General features: G+C 63.2%; 1 protein-coding gene across 1 annotated transcript; it reads right to left on the bottom strand.

Annotated features, from left to right (window-relative positions):
* Positions 1-8194: 8194 nt before the first annotated feature.
* Positions 8195-11513, bottom strand: LCN10 (lipocalin 10). The gene is made up of 6 exons (XM_044380663.2): positions 11403-11513; positions 10588-10727; positions 10182-10252; positions 9778-9885; positions 8634-8732; positions 8195-8223 (listed from the first exon to the last, which is right to left on the bottom strand). The coding sequence occupies exons 1-6, from the start codon at positions 11511-11513 to the stop codon at positions 8195-8197; spliced, it is 558 nt and encodes a 185-aa protein (XP_044236598.1).
* Between the last annotated feature and the right edge of the window lie 106 nt (positions 11514-11619).

Below are 11619 nucleotides of genomic sequence, written 5' to 3' on the forward strand. Positions count from 1 at the left end.
AACCAGATGCAAAATACCACATACTGTGCGATCCCACGCGCGTGAAAAATTCGTTGTAGGTCAATGAGTAGGGACCGGTGCCAGGTTCGCGGTGGCCGGGCGGCAGGGGGAGTGGGGAATGGCCAGTGACTGACCGGTAGTGGGTGCGGGATTTCTCTCCGGGCCACTAAACGTGCCGGAACTAGATGGTGGTGATGGCGCACGGCGTGGGAAATGTAGTTACTATCAGTGAATTGCACACTTGGAAATGTTGAAAAAGATGAAGTCACTTTATATTAAATTAGAAACATAACATACCTGGACATGAAAAGAAAAAAAAGGCCAAAAGAACAGAAACGCCTTCCTGGAGAGGACAGGGAGACTCTGGCCCTGGTGGTGGCCCTGGCGGTGGCTCCTGCACGGCCGGAGGCGGGCTGGAGCTCGGGCTCCGGGGCTGCTGCGGGACTGGGTCTTGCTGTGCTGCGCCCGCCTGCTCTAGCTCTGCAGGGGGAGCCAGCGCGGGCTCCGTGTCAGTGCGGACGCTGGGGCTGCGTGCGGAGCTGGGTCAGCTCTGAGTCCCGCACAGGCTCTGTCTCTGGAGTTGGTGATGGAGCTGTGGGTCAGGGGGCTACTGACCCTGGGGACACTGGGCTCCAGCCCAGGGCTCCTGACGAAGGCGCGACGCAGAAGATGGACGCACCCCGAGCTCCGGCGGCTTCGGGCTGTAGCGGCTTCTGCAGCGGCATCTACGCGCAGTGTTCACTCGCCCCGGGGCCGCGGCCCGTTCTCGCCCTTGAGATGGTGGCGCAGCAGCAGGAGGAGGGAAGATCAGCCACCCGACGGCCCGTCCGCGTGTCTTCTCGAAGGAAACACCTCACAGCCTTGCTTCCACAGCAGCACTGAGCCGGGTCGAGCGTGGGCTGCGGTTCTCGGGCGGCTCTGACTCTGGCCGCGGGGCCGGACTGGGTGGGAGAACTGGAGGTGGAGCTGGCTTTGCTCTGGAGTCAATGCCAGAGGTGGTGTTACCTCGGCAGGGCGCGTGGGCAGGAGCTGGAGGGGCTCCAGTCCGTGGGGCGCTGGCTCAGGCTCTAGAGCTGGTTCCGCGGCTGCTGCGGGTTCTAGGGCGTTAGATGGTTCTAGGTCTGCTGCTGCCGCCAGAGCCGGCTCCCTCCCCAGCGAGGTGCGAGGTCTTGTGTGAGATGCACTAACTCTGTACCCCCTGCTTGCTGACTGTGGGTGAGACGCTGAGCCACGGGGCAGGCTGCGAGCTCCAAGGGCAGGGAGGGTGTCTGGGGTTCAGCTCCACATCCAGCGAACAGACACGGGGGCTGATGACGCACAAGGGGGTGACAGAGTGAAGACGAGAGTCTGGGGCTCAGATTCTCATCTGTAAACAGCATCCTGGCATCACGGGGCTGCTGGGGGATCCCACTGATTCATTAACATGTGAAGTGCTCCTGCCTCCCAGGCACTGTTTTGGGGGTTGGGGTCAGAGCAGTGAGAAGCACGGTCCCTGCTCACATGGGGCTGCCGGGAGCCATGGGTCAGGCGGACGTCCCTGTGTAGCAGCTGAGGACCGACCCGCGTGGGGCCCGTGGTGAAGGGGATGCGGGACCCTTGGTCTGACCCCGCCCCGTAGCCATCATCTCCGTGCAGCCGTTCCCGTCACTGTCCCGAGTGGTGTCGTCCATGAAATGGGCACCGGAGGAAAGCCGCTCCTGGGTTCGAGAGCTGTGTCCAAGTGCAGAACCAGGTCTAGTCGTCTCGGGAGGGGATTCAGCTGCAGCGCCGGCCCCCGAGCTAGAGCCAGGTCCCACACGGATGCCGCGCAGCTCCAGAGACGGGGGCGGCTCCCGCTTCAGCTCTCCCGCCAGCTCAGCGCTCAGAGCCCGGGTTTGAGCTCGAGAGCTCTGGCGCCCGCCGTGGAACTCGCCATCCGAGGGCCGGCGCCTCCACCATCACACCCTCGCCATCGTGCAGGAGGTCAGGAGTGCGGCTGGGGGCGGGAGGGTCCCTCCTGGGCAGGTCACCCCAGGTACCTCAGTCACTCTACTCAGAGCCCCCCTTCCCCATCCCTCCCAGAGGTCACAGCCCAGGGGTCCGCAGCCCCGCTTCCCAAACAAGGCTCCACGTGGACGAGGAGACCTGGGATGTTGGAAGTCGAGGCTTGTCCCTTAAACGCTGTATAAATGTTGACCCAGAAACTCCACTTTATGGTTTCTGTTGCCAATCAAGAGAGGTTTACGGACACGGGTGTTCCCTTCAGCAGGGTGGGAGTGAGCTGCCTACACTAGGTGATGGGTGCACCTGCGGCCTGGGACGGGTGCGGCTCACTGTTCTGCCAGACAGGGGTGCCCGTCACCCTTCTCTCCAGGGGACCTGCGGGGACCTCTGTGTCCTCACGTTCTCCCAGGGTTGCTGGTCCCCAGACCAGACACCTGCCGGTCTGAGGGTGACCAGTGCTGCCTCCAAGTGGTTTCCCGTGCCGGAGTCCTTCCCGGGAGCTCCATCTCTGACACGTACTCCCCACATGCCTATCCTCCCCCTTGGACCTGCTTGTGTTTGGTCTCTGTCCCTGTGGAACCCAGTGACTTGGAGCACGGTTTGGACCAGAGGCAGAGGAACCTTTCTCTGGCCTTGGGTCGTGAGGAAGGCTTTTGCCCTTTGTGGTGTCTTCCAGCTTTCTGCATTTCCCTGGTGTCTGTGTGGGTCACAGGTGGAACCAGCCGTGTCCTGTCTGGGGTCAGGCTGTGGTGTCCCAGCAGGAACAGGGGCATCGGCCCCGAGATTGTGCCCATATTTACTAAAGGGGCCTCTGTGATTACATCTGATCTGTAATCCACCGGGGATTTCAATATCGAATACGAGAAATTCTATGTCAAATACACACAGAAAGAAACGAGTCCCCTTTGAAAATAGGTGGGCATTTCGTGATTCCACTTATGGAAACATCAGAACAGGTAAAGGAACAGAGAGAGAAAGCCGCTGAGGGGTTGCGAGGGTCTGGGCTGGGGGAGAAAGGGGCAGGGAGGGCTCCCGGTACAGGGTGTCCTTTGGGGAAGGAATGTTCTGCCGCCGTGTTCTGTGCCGCGGTGGCACAGCGTCGGGAATGTACTCCTTGCTCATGACGTGTTCAACTAAAAACGATTAATTTTATTTAAAATAAATAATAAACAGCATACAGAACATGGAAAGATAATATAGCAGTTAAAATATACCAGAGAGAAAGACTATATGGGGAGGGGATGAAACATTGTGGGGGGGCGTCGGGTTCCGGTGAAGGAACTAAGGGTGATTGAACAAGGAGCTGTCCCCGCAGGGCTATGGGCTCTGGATGTGGCTCTGGGAGCCCTGCAGGAGCAGGAGTGGGGATAGGGTTGGGGCTAGGGGTAGGGACAGGAGCAGGGACAGATGCAAGAGCAGGGACAGGGGCAGGAGCAAGGGGAGGGACAGGGGCAGCAGCACTGGCAGGTGCAGGATCCAGGGCAGGAGCTGGGTCAGGGGCAAGGACAGGAGCACAGGCAGGGGCAGGGGAAGCAGCAGGGGAAGGGCCAGGAGCAGGGGTGAGGGCAGAAGCAGTGGCAGGCACCGGGGCAGGCTCTCCGTGGGCAGGTTCTCCAGCAGGCTCCTCCTGGACGGCTTCAGGCTCTCCGTGGGCAGGTGCCAGGTCATCCGCTGGCTCCTGGTCTCCTGTTGAAGTTGCTGCAGGCACCACCCCTCCCTCTGCAGCTGCCCATGAACTTGGAGCCGGCTCTAGTTCCTCAGATGGCAGAGCAGCTGTGAGAGGAGAAAAGCTCACCCTCGTGCCTGCCTCTCCCTGTGCCTCTGCAGAGACAGAGCCCAGCCCAGGGGCGCCCAGAGCAGCCGCAGCCAAGAAGGAACCCTCCCCGGGACGTCTCCCCAACTGCAGTCCACCCGCTGGGTGCTCTGAGCCCAGTCCTTGCTCCTGGCCCCACACCAACCTCTGGGGGCTCCTCCCTGTGGGGCCAGCACTAACCCAACCCCACACACCACATGCACCCAGCCCCAGCCTTCTCACCCTTGGGCTCATGGACCACAGTCCAGTAATGGACCACCAGGGACAGTGGCCTGGGCGGGGTCAGAGGCCTTCCCTGGTGGTCCCCAACGCCTGCACCTGGAGAGCTTTCTGAACTGACTTCCTCCGAGAGGGAGATGGAGGGCGTGTCCAACAACCTCCTCTCAGTCTCATCCATGGTCTTCTGCAAAGACAGGGACCGGTAGCCGGCCCGGGGGCATCACAGCCCTGCCCAGCCGTCCCCACCGTCCTCCTGCCCAGTCCCCCTGCTGCTCCCAGATCAGACTCAGACCCGTGTGTGCACAGCCCTGCACCCGGGACAGTGACCCAAGCCTGCAGGACTCGGGATAAACCTTGGGCAGAAGGGCACAGCCCCCCACACCCCATCACACCCAGCCAGCCTTGACCTTGAGCACGACCCGCCCACCGGGCATCTGACCCCTCATCAGCCTGCTCCTGCTCGGGGTGGCCCCACCTGCATGACCCCTCTTACACACACACACACACACACAGAGGGAGGGGACCTGGGGCTGCACAGTCGGATCAGAACGTGTGGGGCTGGGCTGGATGGCTCTGGGCCTCCTGGTGTCACCTTTCGGTCCTTCCTGCCAAACGGCCAGAGGCGTCGGGGAGCCCTGACGCCACATCCCCAGCGAGGGGAAGTGTTTGCAGGGCGCGCTTTCCTCAGCCTGCAGCCTCCGGACTTGGGGATGCAACACGCAAACATGTTCTTCGTTCGAGGATCTCCAACGAAATGAGCTGGGCAGGGGGCTGGCTCTGGAATGTGGGTGCCTGGTTACCCGGGTTCCAAATTCTGTTGGGCTCTGTTGTCAGGGAAGTGAGGTCACCACCGCCTGGGGTCCCCTTACCTGACTTCCTCCTGACACAAGAGCCCCCCGAGGGCCCCCCTCCCCCAGCTGCTCAATGCTCACCCTCCCCCCCATGGCCCGTCCATACAGTGACACCCACACCGCCTAACCACAGCCCCCAGGGGGCCTGGGAGCAGCCAGTGTCCCCGCTGTGAGGACACAGAGCTGGGTTCAGACCGGGCTCCTGCTCGTGACCAGGGCCGTGACCCTGGACAGACCCTGTGCCTCTCAGGGCCTCCCAGGCTCCCCATCTGCACAGTGGGGTGTTCTGGCTTCTACTTCTAGGGACACCATCAGGGGTAGGACCTCTACATACATTCCGTACCTGCTGTCACAGGAGGCTGGGGCCACACTTGGCAATGCAAGGATGAGCCAGGGGCTGGGCGGGGCTTGGAACACAGCTCAGAGGAGCTGGGTCTGCTCTGGGGTCCAGGCAAAGCCACCCCCTCCTGCCTGTGTCCCAGCCCCGTGGGAAGGTCGCAATGAACGGATTCTGACCTTGTCCTCTCACGACACAGACTTCCAGGGGCTCCCGTTAGGTTGAGGCTCAGGTCCCCGGGCCTCGTCTGTGCCCATGTGCTGGGCAGTCTCCACAGTGGTTCCCGGGCATTCCCGAATCCTGGTTACACATCCCTGGGGAATCCCCTCCCCTCCGGGGGGACGGCCTGTGTGACTGCACTCTCAGGAAGAGAATGGAGCAAAAATGATGGGATCCCATTTCCAAGCAGCTGGAGGAAAGTCTGTGACTTCTCCTGGTTCCCTCTCTCCTGTGTTCATTCTCTGTCTCTGTCTCTGTGTTTCTGTCTGTCTGTCTGTCTGTCTTTGATCCCGTGCTTTGGAGAAGCAAGACCAGATAGTATGAGCTGCCCTTGGAGACCCCAGTCCAAAGAACCTACAGAGGGTCCAGGCTGACAGAAAAGTCCTGAGACCCCCATTCGGACCCGAATCCTGATAATACCACGTGAATGATCTTGGAACAGACCCTGTCCCAGTCAAGCCTGAGTGGAGGCTGTGACCCGGCCTCCCGGGTGACCTGGAGGCAGAGGCTCCCCACTGAGCTGGGCCGGGATTCTGGCGCAGAACTGAAGTAGGAGAGGTCTGTTCTTGCAAGCATGGAGCTCGGGTCCTGTCTCTGTGAGGACTCTGGAAGAGTCTGGGTGTGCACATTCAGTTCCTAAGCTGTACAGAGGGCATCTAGGGTGCGGAGACCCTGTCCCTCAGGGGGCTGGTGTCCTCCATGCTCTAATAAGGACATATCTAGGCCGAGGCTGTGGCCTCAGGACCTGTGGGGGGGCTTCTGGCAGCTGGATGAACGAGACTTGCCGCCTAGCCGCCCCCAGTGCTTCCAAGAGCTGCTCGAGGGCGGCATGGACGGAGAAGATGCAAAGCTCCGAAGGGCCTCCGGGCCATGCTCTGTGCAGACAGGCTGCCCCAGCCCCTTCCCCAGAAGCGTGGAAGCCACTTCAGAGAACGTGAGGGCGTCTCAGGGCGCAGAACCAGTGAGCGATGGACTGGAGCCACTCGCGTGGCAAGTTTCAGAGAACTCCCCTGGAGGAACGAGGTCCCCGTCCCCCATGCTGCCTCAGCCAGACCCCCGAGGTGCCGCTCTGGGCCACCCTGACCCCTGTGCTCACTGTGGCCTCTCTGTTGCTCCCCACGGAGGCCGAGCACATAGGGATCCACTTAGGCCTCATGCCGTGGTCTAGAGGGGCCTCTGCAGGTCACAAGACCCTGGATTTGATCCTATTGCCCCCCACTTGATGGGCCGTGAGGCTCTGGTGTGGAGGACGGGGTGAGAACACCTGGTCTGACTCGGGGGCAGAGCGTGACGCGACTGCAGGCAGAGTCCGGGGCCTGAGCTGGCCGCGTCTTCCTGCACCTGTGCCCGTGGCCGGGAACGGGCAGGTTCTCCCGCTAAGGGAGCGGCATGCATCTCACAGCCCCTTCTGGACTTTGCGTTTGGCACCGCGACATGCTTCACTCGGCAGCGGAAGCAAAAATCCCAGTCCTGTGCTGAGCCTCCTTCCCAGCCCGCGGTGGCCTTGCCCGCGGTGGCCTCGGCATGGCGGTGAAACAAGCAGGACGTGGCCACCCTCGGTGGGAGGGGGGCGGTGGCCGCGGAGCAGGTCCAAACCCGTCACCTCCTGCCAAGACTCCAACGCCGGAGTGAGCCGCGGAGACCCCCGCACCACCCAGCCGGGCCGCCTGCACCAGCCGACCCCACGCTGACCCCAGACGGGAAAGCTAAACAAATTCGTGTCGGTTCACAGCCCAGGGATCCTGTGGGTGGTCGTTACGTGGCTGATTCCACCCTACTGTGTTCTCCTCGCGTGGCCCTAACCGTGCCAGTGAATTCCAGATACATACTGGTAACTTCACATGTCCGGCTCCCGTGTCTCTGTCCTCTGAACTCCAGCCCCCCCACATGGCATCTCCACTGGGGGGTCCTGGGCTCCAGACTCAGCCGCCAGGCCTGCCTGGGGCTCCCTCTCCTGTGGCTGAACCCCCCCCTTGCCTCTTCTTCCGTCACCTTGCCCTTGCCCCGCTCTACCACTCTGGGGGGTTGCAAAAGTGGTTTCCTCTTTCAGGAATGCCCACCGAACTCACTTCACTACCTCTGTGCTTCACCCTCTTCCAAACGTCCCTGACCGCAAGAAGCCCTCCTCGACCCCTGCTGCCCAGCCGGAAGGCGTCAGCCCTGCCGCTGTTTTGCACCCTCTCCACAAGGCTTCTCCACGTCTGCGGTCATGTGCGTGGGCGGCTGTGCCCGAGCGCGCCAGTCCTGGCCTCGGCTCTCTGAAACGGCATTTGCCTGTTCACCTGTCCCCACCGGCTGGCACACGCCTGGCATGACAGAGGCACCTGTACGTGCTGGGCGAGTAAGTGAGCGAGTCCTGAGAACGTGTAGGATGTCAGAGACCACGGGGAACAGTGGTGGGCGCGCTGTAGGGAAGGCACGCAGCGAGGATGACATTGGACCAGCCGTGGTCTATTTCCCAGCAGATGGGGTGGCAGCCTCTTCCCGCCATGTAATCCGGAGGGCGTGAGCAGAATGGGCCCGCTTGGGCATCGCCCTGCCCGGTCAGCACCTGCCCTCCCACCCCCATCTCTCCATGATCATAAAGGATCCCTTTTGGGCTACAGCCATGGCCCTGGACTTCACCCCGTCACTGGCTTGGGGTCATCAAACGTGTCTCAACAAGCCGCTGGAGGCGAAGACCGGCAACTTCTAACAAAGCTCCCACCATCTAGGCAGACCGCAGCTGCAGCCCCGCGGGAGAGAGCGGGTGGACAAGTGGACGGCTGGCTCTCAGGGCAGGATGGTGTGTGCACAGGAGGCTGTGGGAGGGAGGGGGCGCTGAGGACGCGCCGCTCTGTGGGGGCCCGTCTGCCCACCAGTGTTCTTTGGCCCTCCCTGGTCTCGCGTGTGCTGGTCTTGGGCACTGCAGGGCGCCAGGACAGGCAGCCTGGGTCGTCCAGCCACAGCTGCAGGTCCCAGACCAGAAGGCGTGTCTGGCGCCCCGCCGCGCCCCCCCCCCCCCACGGGCCTGTGGGAGGGGCAGGCCAGGTGCTGACAGAGGATGCGATGGGGGCACTCCCATGGCGCACTTTCGCAGCTGGCTGCAGATCTCGGGAAAGACGGCCCTGACGCCCCGCCCCCCCCCACGCCCCTCGAGTCAGCTCTACCAGACGGAGGGGGGCCAGGTGTGGTGTTGACCTGGACCGAAGGGCCCGCCGCCATCTGTTACCGTCTTTCGGGAGAACCGTCACAGCGTTTGCGACCTCCAAAATCTCACATACGTCCACGAATTTTCTCATGCTCGGGAAGCTGGACGTGTTCTCTCTGCCTGCAGTTGGAAGCAGAGTCAAGGTCAGCCCCAGCTCTGGCTGTCTGGGGCTGCACCCGACCCGCGGCGCCCTCTGAGCCGGCAGGACAGCGGGCCAGTGATGGGGAGGGCCCTTCTGTCCCCTCTTGCTCCGAGGCAGGTGGGTGTCCCTGGCGCGGCCCTGGAGGTGGGCACCACACAGGCCACTGGGGGAGCCCTCTCTGCTCACAGGACCCCTCTGGCCGGAGCCTGGTGCCCCTCCTGCTGCACTCCTGGCCATACCCTCCTCCACTGAGACTCCACACGTCCCCTCCCCCCTCTCCGACGGGTGTCCCGCGGGCTTCAGTGCCCAGAAGTGGGGTTGTGCCTCCCTTCCCCACCCCCTCCCTGGACAGAACCTCTAACTTGTCTGCCTTCCCTTCACCACCTCCCCCTGCTCCCCCGATCCTGCCCTCAGCCCGGGGGGTCCCCTGACTCCATGCAGAAGGTCAGTCCCACTCCTGGCCTCTCACCCTCTGGGCTCCCCCTGTTCACTGCCTTCCCCACTCACCCCAGCAACAGCCACATCAGAGACCCGCCCACATGGTCTCCCCATCCGGCCCCACGCTCCACCTGCCCACCCGGCCCTGTCCTCCTACTTCCCACCTCCTGCCAGCCCGCACTGCCAGGGCCATGACTGGCTGCTACGGACTGCGTGTCTGTGTCCCCGCAGAGTCCGACATCGAAGCCCCAAAGGGATGGTGTGAGTGTGGGGGCCTTGGGAGGTGTGTGGGGGCTCATGTGGGATTCTAAGACGAGGAAGACACCAGAGCCCTCTCCCCAGCACTTGGTGCAGCGAGACGGCAGCCGTCTGCAAGCCAGGAAGGGGTCCTCCGCGGAGCCCCACCGGGTTGGCACACCAAGCCGTGAGAATCTGTGTCCATCGTGGGCGCCCCGGGGTCTGTGGCCCTCTGTCGTGGAGCCCGAGCTGAGGCAGAGGCCTTCCCCTCTGAGCTTGTCGCCCCTCCGCCCCCCGCCTCCCCGGCACCCCACACGCCCCCTCCTCAGATGTTGCCACGGGACTCACTGAAGAACAGCAGGGTCTTGGAGGTCCGGCCAGCCCGGCCCAGGCGCACGTAGACCACACCGTAGCTGTAGTCGGTGGACAGCACGTGGAAGCCCTCCACCCCCTTCACTGGACCAGAAGAGAAGCGCGGGGCCGCCAGATCAGGCCTGCGTAGTCACGGGGTCTGGAAAGGGCCAGGAGTCCCACCACACACACACCCAACCCCTCTCCAGGTCTGGGCTGCGGGCACTCGCGTGCTTGTGGGCCCTGGGACTGTGGCCAGCCTGACCGCCCCACGGGCCACTGCCATCCCACCCACCCAGGCCCGGGACCGAGGGGCGGTATCTCCCAGATCTGTGGCCCTGAAGCCGGGGGGCACGCCCACCCCTGGTCTTTCTCTCCAGGCCCCGGGACGTCGTACGCACAAGTATTCCTGAACATTGCCTTTTTCCTATCTTTCCGCAGAATTAACGTGTGTGACTGGCACCCCTGTGACCTAGGGGGGCAAGGCAGGAGCCCTTTGTTGGCTGTTTTCCTGAAATTTTCCAATTTGGACCAGGGCCAGTCCCACAGCTTAAGGGAAACCCTCCGAACACCCACTGTCTGCCGAGTGGCCCCATGTCCGTGGTGGCTTCTCCCCAAATCAGGCCTTGAAATGTAGGGTCAAGAAAGGGTTCAGGGCCGCAGGGACGGTTGGATTTCCAGATGATCATGGGTCTCGCCTCCCGGCCCCCCGGCTCCCTTGCCCCTCTCGGACGGGGAGCTGCCCTGGGCTGTTTGTGGTCAGGGCTCCGCAGAGAGTGTGCCGGCCCCCCACCCGGGCCCGCTCACCGGCTGAAGGCCAGGACCACCTTCAGCTGGCCGGCTTTGAGAACCTTCACCACAGACGCCCCCAGCTTCCTCCTGTCTCTGCCCGGCAAGAAGCCTCGGCTCTCAGAGGCGACAGCCAGAATATACCAGAACCCTGAAAACTGTGCACAGCACGTTGGGGAAGCTGCCCGTGCCAGGCTCCCGGCCGGGCCGCATGGACACAGCAGATACTGACACTGGCCTGAGGCCCAGCCCAGGTCCGGCACCCACAGGCCGGCACAGCCCCGGCACAGGGGCCCCGGCTGCCCCTCCAGGTCTCGGTGGGCAGGTGCCAGGCTGCCCAGGGCCCCGAGGGCTGGGCCGTGGGTACCCTGTGCTGAAGCTTCCTTCCCGTTCAAGGCCTCCCTCCTCCTTCCAGCTCGGCCCTCGGCCCATCCCTCTGACTTCCTGCCACAAACCCATGTTCCCAGGCAGCCAGTGCCCACGGCCACCCCCGCTAGAACCTTCCAGCCGCCAGCTATCTCGTTCCAGGACACATTCTGCTCGTTCTGCCTGTGCCCACCTAGCATCTCTGGTGCCTGGAGACCGCACCTGCCTGGGGCCCTCTGCCCCTCCTACGTGGCCATCAGCTTCTCGGGGAGCGGCCAGGTGAGCAGTCCCACTGGGCCGGCAGAGGCCAGGGCCTGAAACTCCCGCCGGCCTCGGGGCACTGCCCACTGCTCCAGGATGGCCCTTCGGAGATTTTCAGGGAGTGATCTTCCAGCCGCCGCGCACACTGTATCCCCGGCCCCAACAGCCCGGCTGTGTGGCTTGGGGACCGCAGGCACGTGGCCTACCTTGTTCCAGTTGAGGTTGTGGGACTCCCTGGGTGGCTGTTCCTGTGGCCGGGACCCCAGAGCCAGCACAAGCGCCAAGACCAGCACGCACGTCAACCTCCCTGGTCCCATTGTCACCCTCCTTCCTTGGCCACCAAGGCACTGAGTTTAAATCTCCCCACCTACCCAACCCTGCTGTGGGTGTCCAGCCAACCCGGAGCCTTGAGCCAGACTGGGG

This window comes from Ursus arctos, unplaced genomic scaffold (assembly GCF_023065955.2).
Source record: "Ursus arctos isolate Adak ecotype North America unplaced genomic scaffold, UrsArc2.0 scaffold_18, whole genome shotgun sequence".
NCBI lineage: Eukaryota > Metazoa > Chordata > Mammalia > Carnivora > Ursidae > Ursus > Ursus arctos.

Excerpts from the sequence above, each read along its gene's own strand:
- LCN10 (XM_044380663.2), bottom strand. The coding sequence starts at position 11,513 with ATGGGACCAGGGAGGTTGACGTGCGTGCTGGTCTTGGCGCTTGTGCTG. Across the intron at positions 10,728-11,402 it reads ACAACCTCAACTGGAACAAG|TTTTCAGGGTTCTGGTATAT; the intron begins GTAGGCCACGTG and ends TGCTGTGCACAG. Across the intron at positions 9,886-10,181 it reads GGCAATGTTCAGGAATACTT|TGAAGGGGGTGGAGGGCTTC; the intron begins GTGCGTACGACG and ends CTTCTGGTCCAG.